At 53.4% G+C, this 27,802-nt stretch overlaps 1 protein-coding gene across 1 annotated transcript; it reads right to left on the bottom strand.

Moving 5' to 3' along the window:
• Positions 1-21: 21 nt before the first annotated feature.
• Positions 22-21,996, bottom strand: LOC122386531 (trichohyalin-like). The gene is made up of 6 exons (XM_043375810.1): positions 21,641-21,996; positions 20,237-20,423; positions 19,723-19,905; positions 3,061-3,413; positions 2,655-2,853; positions 22-916 (listed from the first exon to the last, which is right to left on the bottom strand). The coding sequence occupies exons 1-6, from the start codon at positions 21,952-21,954 to the stop codon at positions 782-784; spliced, it is 1,371 nt and encodes a 456-aa protein (XP_043231745.1). The 5' UTR covers positions 21,955-21,996; the 3' UTR covers positions 22-781.
• Between the last annotated feature and the right edge of the window lie 5,806 nt (positions 21,997-27,802).

Genomic DNA, 27,802 nt, shown 5'->3' with positions numbered 1-27,802 from the left:
GAGGTTTGGCTCGAGAAAACATTTTTGCAAGATATATGATAAAATGTATCCACAATAGCGTTCAACGAGCCTTATTAAGTCTCTGAAAAGGTTGCTAGCTAAGTGTTTGGAAGAGCGATGTCTTATTCAGATACACTGTACAAACACTTCAGTCGCCATTACAGTGGCCTCTCAGGTGAACGGTCGCGTTTACGGCTGTAGCAGCCCCAAAGCGCATAGGCTGTTTTTACACAAAGCTCGTGCGCGAAAAGCTACACCACATCGTTCCCTACATGGGCACGTTTAGCCGAGATCTACTTTAGAGCGGACACACAGCCAAGGGCACACAGTCGGCGCACAGCTGCCGAAAGTTGTGAGTTGACACTGTTCCACACTTGGTCAGAAGGACTAGTACAGAGGCGCGGTCTTCCCGACTGTGGCAAGTTGTGAACCGACGCTGTCCAACGGGCTGACGGACAGACAGACGGTGGGTCCTAGACCCTAGTGCCATCCATGAGCGGACCCTGCCCCACGCACGACCGGACAGGCGAACGGTCTGCCGTAATTTCGCGAGTCATTCGAGCCACTCACGGTCAGCCCCGACGGACAGTCTATCGTAGGTCAGTAAACCGACGCAACCCCACGTAAGGTCGAACAGACATGTGCTTTGTCTGTGCGACTCGCAGCTATCCGCCGCGCCGTCGAGCCGATCGGCTCAGTCCATCTATGTACAGGATCACACGATTTGACGCGTTGACTAGCAGAGCACGCTCTTTTCCCCGTCCCGGAGGCGACGGCAGCCTCATCTGGCCACCTTGTGCTGTCCGTCGCTGGTTGGTCGGTCCAGAGCCAGCGTTAGAAGGTCAGTCTGCAGCTCCAGTAGGCTGGTACGGTCCAAATCCTGACGCTCAGAGAGCTCGGACATCTTCTGCTTCATCTGCCGGGTGGAGGCGACCGTCAGCACGGACGGGGTAGAAGAGAGGACAGCCGAGCTCAGGCAGTCATAGAGCGGTCAGACACGCAGGTCAGGCCAGACAGTTACACATGGGTCGGCACTCAGACAGTCATAGACGGCTCAGCTGCAAACAGATACAGGTCTAACACTCCCCTACAATTGAGGAAGATACTGGATAGTTAGCTATGGGCGAGCAGATATCCAGGTACGCCATGCACCCAGGGGCCAGCTAACGGGTGTCTACTAATTAATGAGAAAAAGTTCAGGTAGTAAATACGAACCTTTAAAGGTAATACATAATCTGCATATCTCACATGCTGAAAGACATGTCTGTTGCGAATGTCAATCACGCAAAACGAAAACTTTAAATACCATGGTCAGTCGCCATGAGAACGTTAAGCAAACAACGGTTCTAAGCAATCTTCGCCAATTTTAAGAAAAATTACCTTTCTACAACGGAAATGGCACTTATGGCTCTCCAAGTGCAAGTTAAAGGTTTTTAGCCAAGTGCCAATAGCATGCTTATGATATTTGAGATAAGAGGAAACGTTCAGCATGCTGGAAAAGGTTTGAAGTGGCTGCAACTCTGCGAGTTTCGCTACAGAAACAAGGTCCCCTTCGATGGGGTGCGAAGGGCAAGGTGAGGGGTGTCAATGTGCCTGCTGGTGTGACGCCACTATATTTGCCACTATTATGTCGTAATTTTTGCTGTAGAAAATGTGCAATTGAGTACCGGAGGTGCATACAGGCACCTGAGGTCACTCAAGCGCAGCAACGCAGAGAATAACAGCGTTTGCGTCGGCTAATCAGGGGCAAGCTGTCAACTGGTGAGAACGCATTGATATGATAATGGGTGACGAGAGCTGTTTGACTTACCCAGGAACAGATATGTCATATATTGCCAGTTTGTATGATCCAGTGAGGGGGGATACAACTGCAACCTGTGGACACGTCTCCTTACCGGTTTCCAGCTTACTGATGCGGCTAAACGGCCTCTCCGGAAGGGGAGGTGCTGCCAGTCATGTGTCCAAAATGAGTTATCATTGGGAGCATGTTCTATAGTGCGGGGGACGGCAAATAAACGCGTTGATTTCTTATCTTTTAGGGCACCAAGGTAAAAAAGACGAATACTACCCAAATGGCAACTATGCACTCTGATTTGACCTAGTTTTCGTCCATTTTGCAATTAAAACCATCGCAATGTTGGAGGGGGTCGGCGTACCCATGAAAGATCGAGAAGACAATCCACCCTGCGTGTCGCAGCTGTGGCCGATTGAATACTTGTGAGGCTTTGTCAAGAAAGAAATATATCCAGGGGACAAGACTGTATCTTTGGACCGACATCTGAAGACGGGAAGGCGGGAATTATTGGTCTCGTTTGACGTGGAGGTGCCGCGACGTTCGACCACGGGGGTCGGGTGGCGCGTGCGGCGTGACGTGAAACATGGTGTGCTCAGTGCGCTGCGCTGAAGGTATTTGATAACCAATAGAAGGATGCATAAGCATGCGAATTTTCGATTATCTAAGTTACAAAATACCCGAGATATAAGCCTTTAAACTTTTTCTCATTAATTAGTAGACACCCGTTATACAAGTATACATCTGACGAGCACAACAAATCACTGGCTTGTGCCCACTCGGGTAACTGTCAAGTGTCACAGCTGGCTTAGGCCATCCCATTCCATCCACAACTCCCTGCCAAATACAGCACCATCCTTACCTGTCTGCTCAGCGCCGGCAGCTGTTTCTGCTCGTCACCGACGGCTCGCACGGCCGTCTGGAGGGTGCCGTAGCCGACCTGGAGCTGGGCCAGGTCACGGCGAACCTCCACCATCTGTCCATCCACCTTGGTCTCCAGCTGCTCCACCTCCTGGATCAGCCGAGTGGTCGACTGCTGCACCTCGCGCACGCTGTCCCGACTGAAGGCAGACACAAAGGCAGGTTGAGTTAGTGAGTTGGTGAGTGGATGGTTTGCTTGGGCACGCACAGTATCGAGATTCGAGATGGGGCGTATGAATGGGGAAGTTTTCTTTTGTCCATAAAATATATAATGCTGTCCAATATTAGCATGAGTTGGGTCGCTGCCTGCAGCTGATGGCGGATAGCTCGTGTTCGCCGCGACTCACCAGGATGTGACGTTCAGCTGCCACTGCAGCTGCTGCCTCTCTCGGTCGGCTCGCTCCTCCCGCTCCAGCAGCTCCTCCTGACGCTGCTCGGCCGCCGCCCGCCACTGCTGCAGGGTGGTGACGTTCCGGCGCGCCGCCTGCAGTTCTGAGTCGAGCTCCTGCTGGCGCCGGTACACCACGTCCAGGATCTGCTCCACGGCCCGCAGCTGGAACGGGCCGCGACCCGAGTGTCCTCTGTGGCGGCGATGGTGGCGCCGCCGCGAGTGGTGCGGCCGCCAGGTGGCAGGCTCGTCGGTCGGCTCCGTGGCGTTGTGGGCCGGGGCGAACAGCAGCTCCTTACGGAGAGTTGAGACCTGCAAAGAGAGATCAACAGCGGGTTAGCTGCAACAGAAGCACACAAGTGAAGCGATGTAGCAGCAAGCTGCCTCCCGAAGTGTCAGCAAGCATATCCGACACGAAATGGCCGCCTGCGCACTGAGCAGCCATTGGGCCAACATCAGCCAGTACCAGCTGTGCCGTAGGCTGGAGGCAGGGCTGCGGAGTCGGAGTCGGAGTCGGAGTCGGAGTCGGCCGGAGTCGACAGTTGTGACCGTAGTCGGAGTCGGAGTCGGAGTCGATTTTAGAAACCCGAGCTGGAGTCGGAGTCGGAGTCACCGAAAATCTGTCGACTCCGCAGCCCTGCTAGGTCTGCGGAGTCGGAGTCGGGAGTTGGAGTCGGTCGGAGTCGACAATTCTGCCCGGAGTCGGAGTCGGAGTCGGAGCTGGTTTTTGAAAGCCGGAGTCGGAGTCGGAGTCGGAGTCGCCGAAAATCCATCGACTCCGCAGCCCTGGCTGGAGGAGCTTTGAGGAGAATATGAGAGTGTGCTAATGTGGCGTGTAACTTGGAACCAGCAGTTCACGATAGCGTTACAGAAATCGTGGGATAGCCGGCCACCGAGTATCGCCCCGACCGATAACCATCCATCCCCGGCGCTCCGGAGTCCCAGCGCCGGCCCGGGACCCTGAGCAGCTGTCCCGCTGCTCGTTTCCCAGCCGGCCGTGTTTGGTTAGGGCGACTGTCTGTTTGCGGTACGATACGGACGCCGCTCCGATACAAAGGCGGCGGTGGACTCAGCTGCCGAGCGGTGACACCGGTGATAGTACACCTCCGGTCCCAGGCGCCTTTATACAGGGACATCGGCGAGATTTCAGCCGCTCTGAATGCCAGCACCAGATGAGAAAACATTCCGGGTAAAGGTACCACTTTTCTTAGAAATCAGCGCTGGCGGCTTATAGACCAGAACCAGACGAAACCGGCGGTTCAGCTTACTGAGCGGGGACGTATATCTGCGTTCGGGTTAATATGCGGGACAGATGCCGTATTCTATGGGGAACTTCCGGCTAAATACGACATATTCAACCGCTAACGTTCCGACCGATAAAACGTTTGAAGCATAGCATTAGCCTCTAGAGTCCCTCACCTCAGCACTGAACAGGGAACAGCATCCCCCCCTCAGCCGTCCCCCGTCCCCTACGCGTACAGTCACAGAACCGGCGCCGACCAGCCGCTCCCGTCTGGAGTGAGAGTGCCATATTGATCGGCCCACGCCCCTATTGCAGAGCTCTGTCCCGGAACAAAGAGACCAGTGAACTGCTGAGTTCTCCAGCCCTGGATTGGAGGCCGTTTACATCATGGGACAGGCCATTTCAGATATGCAGAACTGGACCCAATAATGTCAAATGATGAGAGAGAAGAAAGAAAGAGAAGAGAGAGAGAGAGAGAGAGAGAGAGAGAGAGAGAGAGGGAGAGAGAGAGAGTGAGTGAGTGAGAGAGAGAGAGAGGGAGGGAGAGAGATAGAGAGAAAGAAAGAAAGCAGAGAGAGATAGAGAGAGGGAGGGCCAAGGAGACGGAGAGAGAGAGGAAGCGATATTCGCTTGGAATCGCACCACGCTCTCGTTGCTTACGAATAACTCCCAGCCACCAGAGCCGCACTGCATCTTGTTTTTCCCTCTACCCCTGGTCCATTTCGGTTCACCGGCCCTTTCGGTGCGTTCCCAAAGCTGCGTTCCCGCCTCGCCCACAGCCTGGGTGCAGTGGCCGCCCGACCAGCCGAATTCCACCCGGCGCTTTGTCCGTCCCACAATGCGACACTCGGTCTTTCTGCGCCGGCGGAGTGGCTGAAAGCGACGGCGCGGCGGCGGTGGCGACCGCGGGGTTATCTGCGTCCCTATACCAGCCGCTGTAGACTGGCTCGGTTTGGCGTAAACAGCGGCTCAGACTGGCAGAGACGGCTGCTGGAACACCTGCCCCGTGTGCTGGTGACCGGGGATCAGAGTCCTGCGACGAAGTCCGGTGACCTATGCAGCGCCGAGCGCAGACGGCTCGTCTCCCGGCGGCAGCAGGACAGCGCATCGGGGCCGATAATAAGACACGGCATCATGAAATATCATACAAGTAGAGACGACACCACAGCTAATACTGGGGCTGTTTTGGGGTGTTAGAGCGACCATCCGACATAAAGAAATGGTACAACTGCCGACAATAAAGACGGTACCGCAGCCAATAATCAGGACTGTACCACAGCCAGCAGTATAGACGGTACAACTGCCAATTAGGACGGTACCTTTTAAAATCGACATTGTAGACGGTACCGGCACTACCGGCGCTGGTATAAAGACTGTACCACAGCCGCCACTATCAAGAGGTACGGCAGCCGTTAATATAGACGAGAGTCGATACCACAGTCGATACTATAAACGATACGGCAGCCGATAATAAAGACGGTACGACTGCCGTTTATCAAGACGTTACGGCAGCCTGCATATAAAGACTGCATCATATCCAACGGGCGTTACTGAAGCGCTCGCCCTCCCCGACAATGATGGACGCGCTGCTTGTAACCACCCGTACCCACCGTCAGTCTGCTGGTGGGATAAATCACCTGCAGCCTCTGCGACCTGGGACCCAGTTTCACAACAGCAGCACAGCGCCCCGGGGGCTCGCAGCCATGGGAGAACTGCTGCTGAAGGCCGATGGGGGCGTCCGGGCCGCCCGCGCCGGCCGGGACTCACACTGCAGAGTGTAGAGTGCAGGCAGGCACTCCGTCAGCCTGCCTCAACTGCGCTGCAACGCCGGTATCGCCGGTATATAGGGCCTTGGCAACGCCGAGTATTTTTGTAGTTTTGGGATGATGATGCCCGAGAAAAGTTGATAAAAGTGATTGAAACGTGCATATGTAGCAACGGCTATGCAACGTTGTATTAGTATGTATGGCGTCGAGACGGCTGCGTATATGATCGGTTGCGATAACGATGTCCAGCAGTTACGGCACTCGGTCCGTCCGTCCGTGGCCATGAATGGTCCGGGGGCCGGCGGGGGGTGCCCAGTGCCCACCGGCCGGTCACCACCTGCCACCTCCTCTCTCCACTCTCTCTACTCTCCCTGAGGCCAGGTCCGCCGCAGCTGCCGTCCACTGGCCCTCAAACTCACTCACAGACAGACAGACACACACCTGTCCCGCAGCGCTCGGTCTCGGACGGCCCCACGGACCCCCGGACGGCCCGCAGCATGGGATGCGGGTCCGTGTTTTAGAGAATGCAAAACAAGGTAGAACAATTAACGGCGAACAGTCAGAGTATCATGGAATGGTCGCATGTAGTAAAGTAAATTTGTGTTGACTGTTGAGTCTCGTTGATGTAAATCTTTTTATTTCCATTTAGACGGATATTAGTTCAGATGCCGTTTGGGCGTTAATCTATGTGGTCATGAACAATTCTCATTTCCTTACTATGTAGTTGCTACCTTATTCTTGGTCACCTCTCGGCCTTGGCCTTTGCGGTCACACCGCCACCCCCATATAGCTGACCCCACTGCACCAGGGTGCAGCCCAAGCATCCGTCAGGCTTCCTCACACACTCCCACAGCACCACTGGCGTCATCACGCCCCCGGCACCGCTGTAGGCGACAGTGTCACGCCACTGCACCCTGAGACCGGCCCGCTGTCACCGACAGCGCCCCGCCTCCGAAAATTAGCGGGAACTTGCGTGGCTCATGTCGCTGAGTGCGGTTTAATTGGGCGAGTTTTCACTGGTCGCGCGATTAGGCTGCGTGGATGGCTTTGTACGGAGCTGGAATGGCCATCCGGTGGCCAATTTAACCGCAGACTAACCGCGCCGAAATGGGGCACGGTGGAAGGCCGCCGCAAGAACTCGGAGCACTCCTGGCGCGGCCGGCGCGGCGGCCAGCCACGCGCCTATGTTCCGCGCCGTCCTCAGAGCGCAGGTCGGCCGGTCCTCCTTCGATGTCGCGCCCGATTACCGCCAGTTTTATGCCACTCCGCCACGGCACTCGGGCGGACGGATCGGTGCCGCCTCTCACAAAGGGTGGGCCGGCGGCGACTGAACAGCGCTGAACGGCGTGTCGGCCGGCGTACAGAGCGGGCCGGCCGCGCCACTCGCTCCCTCCGCGGACCCGTGTCGCCGAACAGCCGCCCATTGTGCGCCGACACGGCGCCGCGGCCGGCTGCGGTGAGCGCCTTTTGAGCGGCGCCCCGGCGACCCTCCCCGGTCCGCCCTTTGACGCCCCGTGGGAGGCAGCTCTCGGAAATGGTTCAGTGTCACCTTCGTTCGCAGGCCAGACGCCGCCGCCATATCCGCCGTGCGGGGCTATTCTCGGTAGCGTGCGGTGGCACCGCGCTGTATACCTGCACTGCTGACAACGCGGCACACTGGCTGGTAGGTCGGTGAGGTGACGTGACACCGATAGGGCCGGGCTGCCCATAGACTGATCGACTGGCAGCTGGCGGTCGGGGTCCCCTGTCGGTCCGTCCGTCCCGTGTGAGGGTGGGGAGACCGGGATGACCCGTCAGCCGGTCACCGGCGCCCCCTGATGATGTCCGACGAGCCACTGGACCAATTCACCAGCCGCCCAGCCCACGGGGACATCTGGTGTACGCGAGCCCGAGTTTTTACACCGCCCCAGCGCCGACCAGAAATTGATCGGGTTCGAAGTTTTTTCTCGCTGGAAACGGGTTTGCTCAGCTGAATGGCAGGTGGCGAAGCGGCGTTTTTGCGAGTGCTGGAGAGCCATGAAATTATCAGAGCCATTAGCTGGCGCGAGAAGCGCGATCGCATCGCGTCCAATTACCGTCACCCGTTCGACTGGAAACGGAGGTCGCGTCGCCTCCTAAACGACGCGATAACATCGGCGGCGGCAGCAAGGACATCGCATGAAACTATGTCAATTATAAACAGACCGAACTGAGAGAACATTCCTCCTCGATTGCTAAGTGCAATTGATAAATCTTAAGTTAAAATTTAAACGTTTTGTTCAGGTAAGAAACATTCATAGTTCCATGTGACGCAAAAATGAACGGTGTTTTTCTGTTCTTATTCAGAGCCCAGAGGGTCCATGCATGTGCGTTTGCCTGACAGGCTGACTCAGAACCCAGGTCGTGCTCGGAGCTCAGTCTCAACATGCCATCATAAGGAGAGCAAATTCGCATTGTAGCCGAACGAAACGCTGTTGCACTGGAATTGCATAGTAGCCGAACTCTTATCTAAATAACTCGAACTGGAAATTATGGAATGATGTGAGTTAAACGTTCAAAGCGCGCACAGCATCCGCCTGAGAGGCCAAGCAGGAGGCGACTGTCGGATGAAGATGGAGGGTAGTGTCTGTCCGGAGACGGTCACATTCCGCGCTATACTCCTCTTGTGTCCAGGAGATGAGGATGGCAGACGGAGGACATCTACACAGGGGAGACCCAGAGGAACTGAGAGCACCGAGGACCGACTCCTTGTGGGCGCACATCTGGCGACGGTCGGCGCACTTCCGCCAGCGCCGCTCGCCACTAATTAAGGCGTGTCTAATGAGGCCGCCGCGGTCGGCGGTGGTCGCAGTCCTACAATGAGGACCGTCGGGGGCTGCCAACCCCGTGTCGGTCCGTGCCGCCCGCCGGACAGCCATTAGGGCCGGCCGGAGAGAGAGAGAGGGCAGACCGCCGCTCTCCGTCGGCCGCCAGCTGTCGGCGGCCACTCTGCCTGTTTGCAGAGGACGCGCACAAGTGGCCATTGCGGCCCGGAGCTGACCATTACGCTCTCTGGCGTTTTGTCTTATAATACGCAGCCTCTGCGGGTGGCCGTGGGCGGTGGTAGTTCCAATTAGGTGAGTGTTTCGGTGGGTCTGCCGCCGGAGAAACCCGAGCGCCGGTGCGCCGCGGGCGCCGCAGCTGTCCCACTGACTGACGGAAGGTCGGACCGGCTGCCCGCAGTCGGGACCGGTCGGCAGATGTAGCCGCGGCGTGCTGACCGGCGGCGACGGGCAGGTGGTCGCCGCCGCCACTAACCGATTGACCAATCTCCCGGAGACCCAACGACCCGCGCCCATCATGCAAACGACATTGTTATGATCCACGCATGTGCATAATTTGTGAGCCACGTTTAAGATGAACGTCTTAATGAAGCCACTCCAGTCAGTTCGTGGAAAAGAAAGCCGTAAAACACATAACACTTAGCCGCCGACAGCGCTCTGCGAAATGTCTCCCCGTGTTTCGCGAAGGCCACGTGCCATCCAGTTAGAGATGAATGCAGGCACGCGATTTATCACCACCGACTCAAATCTAATCCACCAGGATAAGCAAGATAAACGGTCGCAATTAGAGGTCCATAAATTTGTTTTGTCTGTGGGCAGTGCCAGTGTCCACTGCAGCCAACCCGCTTTCACTGAAGCTAACAGCAACGATGGATAAAGACGGTCTGTCCTGCGTAGCCGGTCTGAAGGTGAAACTAGGGACATCCTCAGTGCGGTGTTTCATGCTTGGAAGATAAGCGACTGTCCGATCATCGATACAAGACAGATGTTTTATATAACGCTCCGTTTACCTATTGACAGAAGAGCAATAAACATTTTACCGCGCCACCGGAAACCGATCATTTCCAAACACGAGTGAACACATTTGGGACGACAGCGAATAAATTAGCCACGACACCTTGAAAACGTAAAAAGTTGATGAATTTACTATCTACCATTGCACTTAAAATTTCCCATATTTTTTATCCAACTTTCAACCTCCCGTCAAGAAAAATACGCAGCGAAACCCACTGCACACTGTCGACTGAAAGGTGATCCACACAAACGTAACCCCACCCACACCGAGCGTGTGCCCTGGTTTCATGATAGGGGCGCGTGCGGCGGGCTGTGCCGTGCGTGCTGCCGCGTCCGACACGTGCCGGCTCTCCTCTCCGGTTTCAGTCGGGATGGGGCGGACCGTCCGACCCCTGTCAATTAGCGCCTGCAGGGCGGGGTGACACCGGACCGGGCCACTCACCTGGCCCGCTCGCCACCGGGCTGCCGGCCGGGCGTTATCGGTGTTTGGCGATCGCTCGCTGACGGCGGCGGCCACCTGCCGCCCGCCGGCGCCGGCCCGGCTCCGGCTCCGGCGCCCCCATCTGCCATGGCCCGGCCGACAGCCGTCTGCGGTGAAACCTGCGGTGAGTCTGCGGCACCGCGACTACAGGGGGCGAGTCGGCGGTCCGGCTGATGGCGCGCCACGCGCCACCCTTCCCTGAGGTAGGCAGTCCATCCAGAGCTACTGCGGTTCGGGGCATGGGACACCCCTCTCAGAGGTGTGCCCGTATTTACGAGCTATTCTTCCCCGATGTACCGCGGTACAGACCAAACCACCTGGAGTAGGGTATACGATCACTGGCGGCATATTCATTCCCTGAGATACCACGCACCGTCCATCCATCCCCTTTCCTCGCAGGGGGTGGTGGCCGGTGGCCGGTGAGGGAGGGGGGGGAGGGCGTGCGCCATTCTGACGGTCATTAACGCACACAGTAGGAGCGGCCCAATATCCTCTTCCGAGCAGCCGTTCCTGTTGTCCAGCTGAGGCCGAAACTGGCCGCCGGACCGTGACCCATGTTTTCCCGTTCAGACAGCGCCAATTACCGACCCATCAGTCGAGCTGGGGCTGAGTTCGGAGGGGTAGGGGCCGCCTGTCCGGGCCCGGGGGCGAGGCCAGGTTTTTGTCGAGCCGGGAGGCGCCGTGTCGGCTGTCGTCTATCCCGTCATTCGGTCGGGAGGACATGGTGACAGGGTATGGAGAGGGCAGGGAGGGGCAGGTCGGGTGGCACCCAGTCCCCCTCGAGGTCACCATGCGCTCTAAGTTGCCCGATTCAACACATTCCAACGATATGCGGGAGAGACCATGGTATAGGCAATCTCTACGCCCCAAGTGACATGTCGGGATCGCGAAACCCCTTTCATACTTCGGTGACACGGTGGGTGTCAAGGTCACGAATCCTGACCCGCCCCATCGTCACCCTACCGGAGAGCGCCAAGTCCTCGCCATTGCAAAAGTCTCGTCTCTGGCCTCGGCAGAGTGTCCTCATTAGTGACCTGACCACCGGGCCGTACAGAAGAAACGGCAAAGGAGGGGTGGAGAGCACCTTGTATGTAGAGTGACCCGTACACACCGGGCCGGAAAGGGCTGGCATCCGCGACAACCCCTGTATTGTCCGAGAGCGACGTCCGTGAAAAAACGTGACGTCTTAGCCCGCCACCCTCCCTGCGCAGTGCTGGAGAATGTGACATCCATGACCCCACTGTGAAGGAGGGTGACGTCCAACGCTGCATGCAGTGGCGGGGAAGGTGTCTTCCATGAGTTATGGCCGGCAGTGAAAGTTTTGCGCCTAAATGGAGGACGGTGTGTTTGCAAACCCTACCAGCAAGCACCCTTCTACGTTTACCGGTTTTACGAATTGTTCCATACAAGCATCTCAGTTTGGACACAAATCCAAAAGTCGAGACCGGTGTGCTCCAGTTAGCTCTTCCGTCCGTAGCGTGCAATCAGTGCATGGAATCTCGTCTGTCTGTGCCGGCGTGCCGTCTCAAGCAGCTGCCTTTCCTGCAGACCGGTCTCCGGCCGTGACCGGGCGCGCTGATTGGACGGGAGAGGCAGCTGCGCCGCTCTGGCGGCCGCTCCTCCGCAGTCGGTCAGCAGGGCCGGCCGGCGCACCGCAGCTGCCGCACGCCGGTGACAGCGAGTGTCACCGGTCACCGGACAGACGCCCTCGGGGGCTTAGACGGTGTTATCAGTCCCGCGGGACTGTCCCCTCCTATCCCCGGGGCCGATCGCCGGTTACAGGGCTAGCCAGCCTTCCCAAATTCTGTCAACCCGACCGGAGATGAGTAGGTCACCAATGAAAGTGTCTGAAGTCATCTTGCTGATCGGTAATTGTGATGTCGTCGTCGATCCTGCCCTGGTGATCTCTTGAGAGGCGAGCTGCGGTCTGTAGACTGTATTGGAGCGAGTCCGAAAGCACACTGACCCCACCATGCCAGTAACACACGACATCGACCTCACACACACACATACAGCGAACAACCAATCAGGTGCCGCTTACACCTGATCACGTGATCGGCCTGCCCCGCGGCGGCAGGCCGGACGGCCCGGCCGCGGCCCGCACCGCGACCCGACAGGGGCAGGATACTGTGCCGCCGCACCGACTGGGCCAGCTCACAACATCTCCCCCCTCTTCAGGACTGCCGGCGAGGCAGTCCCATCAGTGGTCGTCGAAGCCCAGGCGGTTTGGCGGCCGGCTCTGACGACCGCCTCTGCGCAGAACCGACTCCGGTTGCAGCTGAAACCGGACTCGGCGTCGCGGTGCAGTGGCCTGTTCCTCTGATGGCGTCCTCCGTGGTCCTCCGCGACCCTGGTGGTCTGCTGACGGCGTCCCAGCCGCCTCCAGTGGCGGCTGGAGCGATGACCGGATGAAACGCCTGTTACGCCAGAGGACTCTGCCGCTCGGAGTTTTGACCAAGTAGTCCCTGTGGTACCCGACACCGACGATGGTACCGAGCTTGTCCCAGCGTCTGCTGATCGGATCTTGTATCCTGACGTGCACCCCAATCTTCATCGATGGCAACGTATGTGCCGAAGAGTTGTAGTGTCTCTGTGCCTGGTCGAGGACTTTGGCCGCTTTGGAGTCACACTCGTCGGCATGCTGCTGCCACTGAGCAGCAAATGTGCTGTGATGAGCCGGAACGCAGGAGCGAATAGGGTGACCGAAGACCATCTGTGCTGGCGAGCGTCCATCGGCTCGAGGCGTGTTCCTCAGTTCTAGTAGTCCTCGATAGAACATGTCATTGAACGAGCCACCCTCAGTTGTCTTGGAGACCAGGTGCTTTAGCAGTTTCACTGCTGACTCCGCGTGACCGTTGGACTGGGGGTAGTACGGAGTCGAGATGACATGCTGCACACCCCATCGTTTGAGGAAGTTGGCTACTTCTCGGCTCTTGTACTGAGGACCACCGTCTGTTCGCAGCCTGACGGGAACCCCCAGTGAGACGAAGGCTTCTCGGAGAGCCTTGATGATTTGATGGCTTGTCGTGTCGCCCCGTGGGAGTTGATGGATGATCGGCCAGCCAGAAAGCCTGTCTACGTAGACGAAGTAGTCTCTGCCAGCATGGGAGAAGAGGTCGGACGAGACATCCTCGAAAATCCTTGATGGGAGAGGTTCAGTTGCCATCGGCTCTTGAGGAAGACTGGGCCGGCGTTCTTGACAGGCGGCGCAATTGCCGACTGTGTTGACGATGTCGCTGGTTATGCCAGGCCACCAGACTGTTTGGCGAGCTCGTCTCTTGGAGCGCTCGATGCCCTGGTGAGCATCGTGGAGAGCCTCGAGGGTACTCTTCCGAGAGGCGTTGGGGATGAGGATGCGACAACCTTTCAGGACCAGTCCATCATGCGAGGAAAGTTCGTGGCGAACATTCCAAAAAGGAAGGAGAGGGCGGGGAAGCATGTCTTTCGAAGAAGGGAAGCCCTGAGAGACAGCGACCAGGAGCTGCTGGTAGACTTCATCTTGCTGTGCTGTCCTTCTCAGCTCGTCGAGTCGAGGGTCTGGGAGATGTGGAGGCTGGCCGGAGACCTCACTGATGACAGCGATAGACATGCAGTGGACGTGGTGCTCTATAGAGTGGATGAGCAGTCCATCTTCAGGCGTTGGTTCTTCAACAGGAGCACGTGACAGCGCATCGGGAATGACGTGCTCCTTTCCTTTTTGCCACACTGCTGTGAAGTTGTAGAGACTGGTCTTCTCTTTCAGCCGTTGTAGCCTCGGGTTCTCGACTGCGTCCAGGGTGTAGTCGTTCATGATCGTTATCAGTGGCCGATGGTCAGTGACGACAGTGAAGTGTGGCAGCCCCCGCAAGAAGATGTGACACTTCTTGAGGGCCCACACCACCGCCAGCAGCTCCAGTTCCACCATGGCATATCGAGACTCTGTATCCGAGATGAACCTGGAACCGCATTGGATCAGACGCCAGTGGTCACCATGCTGCTGGAGAAGGGCATACCCAAGTCCCTTCAGTCGAGCAGCATCAGTTTGCAGGACAGTTGGAAGTAGCGGGTCGTAATGAGCCAGAACGGGCGGTGATGAAAGCGCCTTCTTGACGTTGTTGAATGCTACTTGGTGATCTGGTGTCCATACGAACGCGTTGCTCGGCTTCAGGAGGCCCCGAAGTGCATCAGCTGCCGAGGAGATCTCGCTGGAGAAGTCGCCGAACTGCTGCACCAGACCCATGAACGATCTCAGCTCCGTGATGTTAGTGGGGCTGGGAAAGTCTGAGATCGCTGTGACTTTTCCAGGATCGACTTCTCTTCCAGCAGATGACAGTTTGAAGCCACAGTACTGGACTTCCTCCATCGCACAACAAAACTTCTTTTCGTTGAGAGTGATGTTGTGCCGTCGACACTGGCCCAGGACAGCACGTAAACGGTCTGCGTGCTCTTCAAACGTCTCGTCGTACACGAGGATGTCATCCACCACCTTAACGATGTGATCCAGTCCTTGAAGGGCAGCATCTCCGCGTCTACAGTACTCATCGCCTGTCGATACCAATCCCATAGGCGCCCTCAGGAATTTGAAGCGCCCCCAGGGAGTGATGAAGGTTGTGAGATGCTGGCTATCCTCGGACAAGGGGAGCTGCCAGTAGCCGGATTTGGCATCCAGCGTTGAGAAAATCTTTGATCGCGCGGGGATGCTCGAAACAGCTTCTTTTGGAGTCTGGAGTGGATGTAGCGGTCTCTTCACAAACTGATTGAGTTTGGTGTAATCGACGCATATCCTTACACCACCGTCAGACTTCGCTACCAAAACGAGTGGATGACACCACTCTGATGGCTCTTCGCCCACCGGTGCGATGATTCCTTGGGCAGCCATGTCATCCAGCTGGCTCTTCACGTTGTCTCTCCATGCGAACGGCACAGGTCGGGCCGTGCGCACCGCGAACGGTGTGGCGTCCTCCCTGACGTGTATGACCATCGGAGGGCCAGTCATGGGCTTCAGCGGCGACGGGTTGCTGTCGGATGTGAAGACGTCTGTAAATTCCTTGAGCAGCTCATCTCGGAGCTGCTTCTGTCGCTTCTGTTTCTCGCTGGACTTCTTTGACTCGACTGGAGAAACATCGGTCGTCCTTGTCCCAGAGGGTTCACGAGGCAGCGGGATAGGCTGTGGGTAGTGGTCCGGTAGGATTCCGAGATTCTTGGCTGTGTACCATGCGAGCAGAAGCCCTCTCGTCTCTTTGAAGACGTGAACTGTGTCTTCAACTGCTCTCTCATTCAAACGAAGGATGGCCTTGAAGGTGCCAATACATTGCATGGACTGTCCATTGGCAGCTGTGATGTTGAGACTTGGTGGCTTGGACAGCTCCTTGTCGTCGATCCCTAGGTTGTGTGCAGAGGCTGAGCTCATGACCGTGATTTCAGCACCTGAGTCTGGAGTTGCAGTGATGTCACCAATGAATGTACCGTCTGATGTCTCCACCTTGATGGCGATCTTAGGAGCCTGCAGACTGTGGTGCAGACTACTGACGAATACTTGTGGCACATCAGCACGGCTGGTATCACGGCGATGTCTGCTGCGTGATCTCGTGGAACTTTCTGTGGCAGCCTGCGCTTGCTGAGACGCTCGCTTCTTGCGGCAAACCGAAGCGAAGTGTCCGATGGCTCCACAGAAGAAACAGGGTTGACCTGCTGCAGGACAGTTCCCTTGTGGGTGATTGGCCCGACCACAGCGTCCGCATGACTGACTTGCACGTCCTCGTGAAGGACTTCGCTGGCCTGGCTCAGGTCGACGAGAAATGCTGAAGACGTTTTGGCCTCTGCTCATGACGTCTTGTAAGGCTTGGTCGTTTACCTGGGCCGCTTCCTCTGAACGGCAGATGTCTGTGACTTGATCTAGCGTTGGGAACGGGCGAAGGGCCAGGAGCTTCCGTCGTGTTTCCTGATTGTACAGCCCTGACATGATCTTGGTGGTGAGCCGCTGATCTGTGCATGAAGAGCACAGCTCCGCGTCAGCGGCGAGCTCTTTCACCGAAACCAAGAATGAATCAAAGGACTCATCCTGTTCTTGTCGTCGCTCTTCGAACTTCACTCGGTCGATAGCAATGCTGCGCTGCTGGCGCAGATGGTACTCAATCTTGTCTAGTGCTGACTGGACGGAGTCGCTGTCTCTGATGCCGATGGCGTGCTCGGAGGCTGCACGCATGTCTTCGGTAAAGCACGCCCTTAGGTACGCCAGTTGATCCTCACGGCTGAAGGATTGAAGCTGACAGAGTCTGCTGTAGTCATTCCAAGATGATCTCCAAGCTCTGAAGTCTCTGAGGCTGATGGACTCTGACAACTTGCTAGGCGCTGATACGGCAGGCGGTCTCACTGTAGGTGGCACCACAGCCACATCAGATAATGCAGGACTCTGTGAATTCTGTGGTACGACTGGCACTCGGGTCTCTTCAGAGTTGTGAGCAGCAAAAGGCGAAGAAGCATCTCCAGGAGCCGCCCCGGTCGCGTCCGATGCCGTAGCCTCGTCTTGCAGACGCAAACCTTGCATCTCAGCCCTCAGTAGATTAAAGTCTTGCTGGTGTTGTTCCCTTTGTGCTTGAAGGTCTTGACGATGCTGTTCCTGCAGTCCGGTTACGAGCTTGGTCAGCCAGGGTGGTGCGCCTTCTTCTCCAGTGCTGTCCGTCTGATCCATCTTGCAGCTAGAGCGTAGGCTGTAGGCCATGCAGAGCAGAAGTATCTGGAAGTACCAGAAATGTCGCCGCGATGTCCTCTGAAGTGTTTGGGCAGGAGGACCGACAAAAATGAGTAATGGGAATAGATAAGGATGGTGAGGAAGGCGCCAGCCACTGCCCGATTCAGCCCCTCGATGGCGAGGCCACTGAATGCGGACAGATCAGTGATACTCCGGCGCCTTGATGGCAAGGTTAGCCGGAGCCGACTGGTCGCACCCCTTGAATGAGAGGGAGTCCCGCACCCGCGTCTCGATGGCGAGACACGGGAAGCGAGTTCGAACCGACTGTCTCGATGGTGAGACCCTCGGCCGCCACTCTCAATCACCCCAAGAGGAGGAATGAAAAGATGACTTCCCAGGTAAGGATGGGTGGGATGGGTGCAGGATTATGCACCACCGCTCGTTGCATGTAAGGGCGACACTTCACTGCACAACACCGTTCGACCACAATCCTGCCGGCTGCGCCATGTGATGTCGTCGTCGATCCTGCCCTGGTGATCTCTTGAGAGGCGAGCTGCGGTCTGTAGACTGTATTGGAGCGAGTCCGAAAGCACACTGACCCCACCATGCCAGTAACACACGACATCGACCTCACACACACACATACAGCGAACAACCAATCAGGTGCCGCTTACACCTGATCACGTGATCGGCCTGCCCCGCGGCGGCAGGCCGGACGGCCCGGCCGCGGCCCGCACCGCGACCCGACAGGGGCAGGATACTGTGCCGCCGCACCGACTGGGCCAGCTCACAACAGTAATGAGCCTCATAAAACTTCGACAGGACAAAGAGAACAAGGCAGAACAAGACAGGGGTTCCGGCCGCACGTTCCTACACCACTGGGCGGCAGGTGATATCAGAGATTGACAGGCACCGGCAGGTGATAGGTGACGTTTACAAGCAGGTGATGTGCTCTGCCCGCATCTGCTGACGCCGTGTCGACCCCAAATCCGAGCAGGTGATAGAGATTTTCGCCGCAAACGGCGCAGCGGCAGAAGGCGTGTAGGGGATTAGGAATGACGGCACGGTCGGATCAGCTGTCGGTCTGGCAGTGACAGTCATTTAGATGTTTTGCAAGAGTAAAACGCTCGCGAAACGCATCCGTATTGTTTAGCAACGGTAGAATTATGACAAAAAAGGCATGTAGAAAGTAGACGGTAATCGCCGAGTGGATGCAAATGACGGAACATTGATATGGTGGACAGTGGACAGTGGATGCTGGTCGGCGATCAGTGGACGCGGTCAACAGTCAGTCGACGGTGGACGGTAGGCTGTCCACCGTCGTAACCGGCCGATAGTGAACGATATACGATGAACGGTAGCTTGGTGGACGGTGCTCAATGGTCGGCGCTGAACAGTGGACAATAAACGGAGGTTGCCTCCCCGACTCCCGGCGGACGACATGAAGGGCGGACATCCGGACCTCGCGGACGACGCGCGTGGCTGAGCGGCCAGACGGGCGGCCACCGCCGTCCGGACGACGCGCGTGGACGGCCGTCCGAGTGGTGAGGCTGCACGCCCGGCTGGTAGCGGCCTTTCGGCGCCGTCTCCGGCGTAAAAATCCTTGCCTGTTTCCGGTGCCGTCCCATGCCGGCCGACACACACAATGGCGCTCGCGAGGCTAATTACCCTGCACGGCCGACGGGAGCTGCAACGCTTCCGCAACGGAACGAGCGGCGACGAGCTAGGGCTTACCAGGCCCGGTACCTGCGCTAAGCTGATTGGCGGTTGTATGTGTACACATCTGGAGAATTATTACCGTATTCTTTGGTTGAATTTATGTCCGTATTAGTTGAAAATATGTTTGTAAAATCATGAAATAAGGCACGGCGTCATGCTACGGTCAGGGGACAACTTGGTGATTATATGAAGTTGTCAAGCGTTGATTTATGTCCGTGTCGTAACTCGTAAGGACTGAGTCGAGTCCAGCGGTGAATGCTAGGTTAATGAACATACCGGGCGAAGAGCATACGTATACAATATAGAGGGAAGCTTGAGCAACAACTTAATATTCATATATGCATGCTTGAACGGCACTCGTATGTTCCCTTCCGCTAATGGCGAGAGGGAATATAGACTTGCCGAAACAGTTAATAGTGGGAAGTTCGCGAGTATTACAGTGATTTACGGAACTGTAATTATACAGAAGGTACCAAAAGGGAAAAGCAAATAAACACCATGAAAAGTGTGAGAGTGTCACGGGGTCAAGCCAAAGTCCCTTGTGTACATCAAAACCGCCGTTAAACGATGGCGCAGCACCTCTTACTTTAGAAGGGAACCGGTGCTCCGCTGCTGTGCCCTCTTTGCCGTGCAGTGTGCATTGTGTAATGAAGGCACTCCATATTTACATTGCTACATCCTGAATCGCATATAGGCAGCACAGGTGGTCTATGTTGGTAGTAGTTACTCGTACCTCCTGTCCATCAGGTTCAGGACAGACCACGACCTGAGCCTGTTCCATACCGTGATAAGCCCGTTCCGACACCATGCTTTTCGGCCCAGAGAAGACCCCGGGCCTTCCCAGCCCCACCCCAGAAAAGGCCCTGCCCTGACACCACAGAGCAGACCCTTCCCACACCAAGCGGACAGCCGGTCATCGCGACCTACCTCGTCCATCAGATGGGCGTAGGTGTTCTCCCTGTCCTGCGCCTTGGCCAGCAGCTCCGTCAGGTCCGTCTTCAGCTGCCCCAGCTGGGTACCGTCGGCGCGACGGTGGGCTCTCAGCGTCTGTACGGAATCCTCCAGCGAGCGGACCTCGGTCTCCAGTAGTGTCGCGCGCGACGCGGCGCTCTGTGGTACGGACGGCAGACGTGCGGGGTCAGATCGGGGCTCCGACGACTCGCTGTCTGTGACTTCACCGGGAATAGTTTTATGTTCAAGAATGTACTAGGTCTGACAAAAGATCAATGCAGTCGGCAGTCTAAATAAAAGACCACTGTCGATTACGGCAATAGGCCCGTGACGAAGCACCGTAAAACTTACAGAAAACGGTGCAAATATGCAGTGGTTAAACCGATCTAAAACAAAAAACTCAGCTCGCCAATTATGCCCTGTCTGGAGCTGACCTCTGTAAGGTCTACCTATTCACTAGGCAACACGATCCTAATACAGCTACACTGACCTGCTGAAGCTGCAGCAGCTGGGTGACGTTGAAGCCCTCGGCCAGGTCGGCCACCTGTCCCTTCAGCATGGTCACCATGTCCTTCAGCCAGCTGATGACCGTCTGCTGCGAGCTGTCGGCGTCCGAGCTGTGTGCGGCGCGAGCCGCAGAGCTCTCAGTGGCCTCCTTCAGTCGCCGGATCTCGTCACTGCCGGGCCACACACACATGCTGATCGGGGAGGCTTACATATATGCGTAGACTGTAGAGGTAAACACAAGATGATAATGCGGGCGTGCTCGCTTGGGATGTGAAATACACGCTCAGATAAGAACCGCGATTATCTTCTTCAGGCGAGTGAGAACTGCAGAGCGAAGTCCTTATCTGGAGAGAATGACAAATATTTGTTGTGTTTGGTGTCACTGGAGAGCAGTTGCGCTTGCGCCATCGCCGTGTGCGGCTGGCCGGACTGTGGCGTGTCAGAGTGGTTGTAGCCGTCTAATTTTTAGAGTTATCCATGTCCGCTAACACATCTACTTAGATAAAATCGATATACGCATCAGCATTATCGTATATCCTTCAGGTAGATACATCCATTTACAACCACATGCGACCTCATGTGATTTAGGTTCGCATTAAAAATGGACGAACATAGCCATTGATCAGCTCCGGGTGATTTTGTTGACGACCTATCCTAGCAATCTTTCTGAGACAGCTACCTGAGCTGACTGGAAAAAACGGATTTGTACCCAAAGGATGAAATCGAGACGGTAGCATCAGTTTTTTTTTTACCAAGGCCTATTTGCGGCCGCATCGTCTAACGATACGTTTATGAATGCTGTATCCCTCCCTCATATGCTCAGAGCAGCGCTGTACATAACACAGGATTCGATGGATAAACGCATCCACATTCCACTTCCTACCTACCTCATGCAGCGATAATATGGCTAACCTTTTCAAGGGACTAGCCAAGGCAGGGTTCCTTTGTCGACAAGGATTCGAATTACAATCATTCATAATCGGTATCCGAAATATGAATGAATGATATCCGTGAGTTCCGTGGCATTCTTCTCAAATAGTTATAATACCCACAGACAAGTGAAAACCAAAGACACGAAGAACATGCTTCTCAAGCACAACAGGCACGCCATGTGTCTGTGTGTAATACGAACCGAAGATTTGTTTTGGGTGGACGGTGGGCATGAACGCAGTATATCGACGGACAATTTAGTAAACAACGTTGACAGACCCTATGCAACATATATAGCAATTAATTTCGATTTTCGACATCGGCAGAAATATTTATTTTATATAGCATGTCATATTGTCAAGCATGCATGGATAAGCAGATACAAATGCTCAAAGTTCGACATTCATGTCTTAACCCGCCCGCCCCATACCGTTTACCTCCGACGGTTCCAGCTCACCTGATGCCGTCTATCTCGGACCTCATCTCCTGCAGACTCTCAGTGACGGTGGCCTGCGTTCGGATGTGGTCAGAGAGCTGGCGCAGCTCCGCGCGCATCCTGGCCACGCCCTCAGTGACCCGGCCTGGGTCAGTGGTCAGCCGCCCCTCCAGGCGGGCCACCCTATCACGGTCCTCAGCTCGGTCCCGCTCCAGAGTGTCCAGCCGCGTGGCCAGCATCTTGACCAGCTGTCGCAGCTGTGGATCGGCCGCGGCGCCGCTGACCGCCGTCACCAGCACCGCCACGCACAACCACCGGAGCGCCGCGGACGACATCGCTCCTCTCCGCTCGACGGCCGGACCGCAACTGCCGCCGCCGCCGCGCCCCGTGCCGCCGGCCGCGCGTGCCGGCCGTGGGGACGGGCCGGAGACGGCAGATGGACAGCGGACCGGGGCGTGGGGAGGGGAGGGGAGGGTGGGGTGGGGTGGTCCAGCACACCCCTCTCCGGCCCTCCCGGAGGGCCTGGTCTCTCCAATGCACCCGTAATACGATACGAGAACAAAGCAGGGCGAAAAGATCATTTAGGAATGACATGTGAACATGCAACAGAGCGGAATAGGGAAATGCAGCCAATTCGACTAAAATCTACCATCCGCAATCAAATCTAACATAAGATCCACAACGATCTGTGAATATTTCTTTAAAGCTTCTTTAACCCGCACCCCACTGGGGTCTGCGTATAACACGCCCTACTGGGGGGGGGGGGGGCTATTCATAGCCCCCCTCCTAACTCCGAAACTACTGGGCCGATCGTCAAAATTCAAACGGTGTCTGATAGCCCCGGAAAAACTGTCGAGCGAAACCTAATTTCATTGACCTCGAGGTCACCGATGACGTCACAGGTCAGGTCAAAGCAAAAAATATTAGCATTTTGGCTTGTTCACGTTTTGGGCTCTGGCCGCCGTCTTACAAGACAGATCAGGCTCATTTTTGGTTCACACACTCGTGAACAGATGCTCTAGATTAGTGATGTCAATTACGGAAAATCGGAATACCGATACCAAACCCAACACCAACCAAAACCGTGGAGAAATACCGAAACCAAACCAACTTGGGAACATGAGGAAAATACCAACTTTTTACCGATTTCTTAGCCTCTTAAACATAAGCAAGGGTTCATGATACCAACAAAATACCAAACACATTAGGATTGAAATACCAAATACCGAGTTGGTATCGGTTTGGTATCGGTATACCAAAAAGTTGGTATCCGATTGACATCTCTACTCTAGATACCCTGAGGGTACCAAACTTGTACTTTGATTTTCAGGTCAAGGTCAGGTCATCACAGGTCACGAAAATATTTTATCATGCGTCCGGTCACGTGACACATGTATTATGGTCCATTTAGGCCAAAGATTTCGAATTTGATGTCGTCTGTGTCATTCGAGGTCATTTTGAGTCGAATTTAGCTTGGGTCAGGTCACTTTCAGGTCAAAAAAGGTCAAATTTTGAAGTTAAAATTTTTCAACAAAAAGGTGTCTATTGGATGCAGTTTGAGCTCAGGAACACGATGGTGCTATTTACATTGGCGTACGATATCAAATACGTGCTGAAAAATTGATTTGAAAAATTAATAATTGTGAATTTTTTGCAATTATGCGTATAACTTGGCCATTTTTGAAGATATTCAGCTAAAACTTGCTAGAGTTAGTCATAATAATGCGTTCTATCACATATATTCCGGTATTTTCGAAAAGTCAAAAAAAATTTGAAAAAAAATGTAAAAATATAAATTTTGAATTTTATTATAATTTTCGAAATTTTCAAAATTTCGAAAATCCGAGATAGCAGTTTGATAGCGCATTCTATTCTGAGTCCTCTCATGCAAAGAAATTGGATCTAGCTTAAAAACTGAGCTCTTGGGAGCGATTGCCGTGGTTCAATGTTTTGCGTCGAAATCGGCCGAACATGACGTCACTCTGACGTCATTTCCGGCCGACCTATGGTAGCTACCAAGTTCATATTTTGACACAAGGTGTCAAATTGATGCAGAAGAAGGTACTGAAAGATTGGCGTCGATACGTCAAGTGGTTTGGAAGTTATTGCAGAAAAACGGGAGGGGGGCTATGAATAGCCCCCCCCCCCCACACACATTGCTCCAACAGACGGTAAATAACTTTTGAAAATACCTATCTCCAATTTTAGTGTTTTCTGAACCAAAATTTTGCGAGGAATCCGATGGTGTGGTCCCTGAAATCTGAAAAATTTCCATTTTGGAGATAGCACCTATTTTTTGAAAAGTAAATATTCGTCATGCACAAAAGTCAAATAAATTGAAAATATAATGAGTGAATATTTATACTAACACTAGAATGTATCGAACATGAATTAGTGATATATTTTAGCTGAGATGATACTATATCTGCTCATACATGTACATGAATTAGTACATTAACCCTCGTCGGCCGAGAAGGGGTGGGGCGGATGCCGCCTCATAGGGATTTTTCGCGATAGCTCAAAACACGCTGAGGGAAAACAGCTGAAACTTGGCATACCTAATATTTTATTCAAGCTGGATCTTTTGACACCAACTGCGTTTTCAGGTCAGGTCAGGTCACTGACCTATGACGTCATAAATGAACCTCTGCACGGTCCTCAGAAGTTGCAACTTTGCAACGCCCTCAGTGCCAGAGGAACTTTCACAGGAAGATGAAACTTACAGGACGTAGTATCCTTTAGAGGTCTCACAAATTGTATATCTCAGATTTTTCCCAAATGTCACATGAGGTCAGTTCGGTCACGTGACCTCACCATAATAAGTCAATGGAGGGAAATATGAAAACTGTTATTTTGACGCCGGAAATTGTCTAAAAACTGTCCCAAGCACATGAAATCGTGGTTTCATGCACTCTTTGTAAGGTCCGATTATGAAACCACGATTTCATGTGCTTTGGATAGTTTTAGATCATTTCCGGCGCCAAAATAACAGTTTCAATATTTCCCCCATTGACTTATAATGGTGAGGTCACGTGACCGACCTGACCTCATGTGACATTTAGGTTAAATCCGAGATAAACAAGTTGTGAGACCTCAGAAGGATACTACGTCCTGTAACTTTCATCTTCCTGTGAAAGTTCCTCTGGCACTGAGGGCGTTGCAAAGTTGCAACTTCTGAGGACTTCGCAGAGGTTTATTTATGACGTCATAGGTCAGTGACCTGACCTGACCTGAAAACGCAGTTGAGGTCAAAAGATCCAGTTTGAATAAAAGATTAGGTATACCAAGTTTCAGCTGTCTACCCTAAGCGAGTTTTAAGCTATCGCGAAAAGCCCTATGAGGCGGCACCCGCCCCACCCCTTCTCGGCCGACGAGGGTTAATGTACTAGTTCATGTACATGTATGCGCAGATATAGTATCATCTCAGCTGAAATATATCTCTAATTCATGTTCGACACATTCTAGTGTTGTTACAAAAATTAACTCATTATATTTTCAATTTATTTGACTATTATACCTGACGAATATTTATTTTTCAAAAAATAGGTGCTATCTCCAAAATGGAAATTTTTCGGATCTCGGGGACCACACCATCGGATTCCTTGCAAAATGTTGGTCCAGAAAACACTAAAATTGGAGATAGGTATTTTCAAAAGTTATTTACCGTCTTTTGGGGCAATGTGACCAGTGGGGCGCGGGTTAATTATATCGGTTTAGTGATACAAAGTAAAAAGCGATATGGCGATACCATCATTTATCAGGACATCATCCGTTGTGTGGAATAAAGTAGATACTTGGATCGTCAGATCAGATACCTACTGTCGTTACGCCCATTTTATCAAAATAATGCGTAACATGAATAAATGCAATCTAGTTAAAAGAGCTTGTAGGCACCATGAGTTGGGGCTATTTGAAACAGTATGGCTAATTGAGACAGTATGTAAAACTGATTTAAGAATGATTGAATCACTTAAATAGTTTTTGTCATTTTTTTCTCTGGCAATTCACCGCCCGATTCCACACCAACCTGAGCAAAAATGCCAAAAAATATTAAACGGTTTTCATTTTATGGCGACGCGATCTAAGCACACCTACTGTCTCAAATATCACCACTGTTTCAAAAAGCCCCACTGTCTCGCAATAGCTCTGCTTCACTGTCTTATAGCTTCACTGTCTGCGCTGTGTCTTCACTGTCACAACCGCGGTTTTGGGCTAGATGATTTGAGATTCAGCGTCAAACAAAATCAAATACACCTTCCTACAGTATGTTGAGGTTAAAGTTAATAATACTGTATTCTTTGTCCCTTTTTATATCTGCATATTTTGTACCGTTAAAAAAAGATATATGAATGGTATAAACGTTACGTTGAACGTTCATTGTGACATTTATGAGTAGATAAGCGAAACTTTTTAAATATAAAGGCTTTCTATTTAAATATTTCAAATATAAAGGCTTTCTATAATACAGTACCTTTATATTTAAAAAAAGTTTCAATTATCTATATATCTATATTATCTTTCACTTATCTCATCTATATCACTTATAGTCATAAACGTTACGGTTTCGTTGTGGGAACTGACAAAGAAAAGAGCAAGGAAGGACATGGAGCGATTAATCACGAGGACTGTTTCTCGCGCTTTCCAGACAATATTTTCCGATATCGTTGCAAGACAATTGTCAAAGCAGACATGCTTTTGTATTGTACAAGTATTTTGATCAAGGTTTTAGAAGTAATACGTTTTTGTCATAAATGAGCGTCATGCTGTTTAAAAATGTAGCATATTGGTGTCCTTCGATTTAACATAAAATAATGTGTAGCTAGTCTTCCTTGTCAATAGTTACGGATGCTTCAGACTCATTGAAGTTGGAAAACGTTGAACCAAACATTTCCATTGTTTTTCGGAAACAACCATGTCATTAATTAGTACTTCGACAATTAAAAAGCGAACATACAATCTAAGATCATGGTCCAGTTGTGGTTCGCGCATGTATACACGCTCCATGAAGAATAAAAAAGATCGGAGGCCATTCTACGAGTTGAAGCCAAAACCAGCACAATCTACCAAAAACAAAAAGATTCAAACATCCGGAGGAGAAGAAATGAATTTGCAAAGTGTAAAAACCGGTGACCGCACTGTTGTAAGTGAGAAGAAATGTGACAAAAATGATACAAGCGCCCAGCCAAGCAATCAGGATGCCACATGTGCGACACCCAACATTCAGAATGAAAAGTGCGCGAGTTCTAGCGGTCCGAGTGACACGCGAACCGGAAACGAGCAAGAAGTGCGAAGTCTCAGTCCGATTCCGAACTTGAGCGAAGGCGACATATCCTCACTTCTTGGCATTCTGAATTCCAATGCTACCAGTTCGGCTGGCACCCCAACGGTTCAGAGCTCGGCGGCGGTGTCTGCGCCGTCCAGCCCGGCTCAGTGTGTGGGCCGGCCGTACTGCGCGGCGTGCAGCTGCGCCCGCGCGGCGCCCTGGTGTCCCAGCCACGCCTGTGCGCTCTATCCGGAGCTGGCAGCGGCCGGGTGTCGTCCAGCCGCGCTGCACCAGCCCCCCGCCCTCTGCATCGGAGGCTGCTTCTGTTCCGGGATGTTCCGGTACGCGCTCTGTCCGGCACAGAGCCCTCACGGACCTCCAGCGTGATAGCACAGCTAGTTAGCTGATAATCATAGTCGTATCTTCATATCTTATAGATTCAAGCGACATTAATCGCGCATAGTTAGTGGCTATTCAATAAACCGAGCATGTTACTAAAAGAAGTGGTAAACGAAGCTACTGCTTGCAATGTGACTTACAAATATATTTGGTGGTGATGAGAAAAAAGCTTTTCATTGTAGTTATAGACGACAAACGCATCGTTTGATTGCATATTTAATTGGTAGAAACGACGAGGTTCACGTTGTTTTCCTTTTTTCTTAATATAATTCACGGATACTAGTAAGATATCTCGATGTGCTTGCATAATGGATAAGACATATTAATCTGATTAACCCGCGCCGGGCCGGGGGGGTGTTTGAACACCCCCCTGCGGTTTTTCGCAGATATCTCAAAAACGGCGGCGCGGAGCGCCGCCGTTTTTGGCACACCTGTTTGTGCATCTTTTCCGCACATGTTGTGAAAATTTCAGACCCAGGTCACCTTAGGTCAGGTCACCAGGTCACGCCAAGTGACCTCAC

This window comes from Amphibalanus amphitrite, unplaced genomic scaffold, assembly GCF_019059575.1.
Source record: "Amphibalanus amphitrite isolate SeventyFive unplaced genomic scaffold, NRLGWU_Aamphi_draft 000255F_arrow, whole genome shotgun sequence".
Taxonomy (NCBI): domain Eukaryota; kingdom Metazoa; phylum Arthropoda; class Thecostraca; order Balanomorpha; family Balanidae; genus Amphibalanus; species Amphibalanus amphitrite.
The sequence above is the reverse complement of the archived record's forward strand: the minus strand, read 5'-3'. Positions and strand labels throughout refer to the sequence as shown.

What these genes read in the sequence shown, in the direction of transcription:
- LOC122386531 (XM_043375810.1), bottom strand. Translation starts at nt 21,954, where the DNA reads ATGTCGTCCGCGGCGCTCCGGTGGTTGTGCGTGGCGGTGCTGGTGACG. An exon ending in AGCTGCTGCAGCTTCAGCAG is followed by an intron (nt 19,906 to 20,236) that starts GTCAGTGTAGCT and finishes TCCGTACCACAG; the next exon opens with AGCGCCGCGTCGCGCGCGAC. An exon ending in TGCCGGCGCTGAGCAGACAG is followed by an intron (nt 917 to 2,654) that starts GTAAGGATGGTG and finishes TCCACCCGGCAG; the next exon opens with ATGAAGCAGAAGATGTCCGA.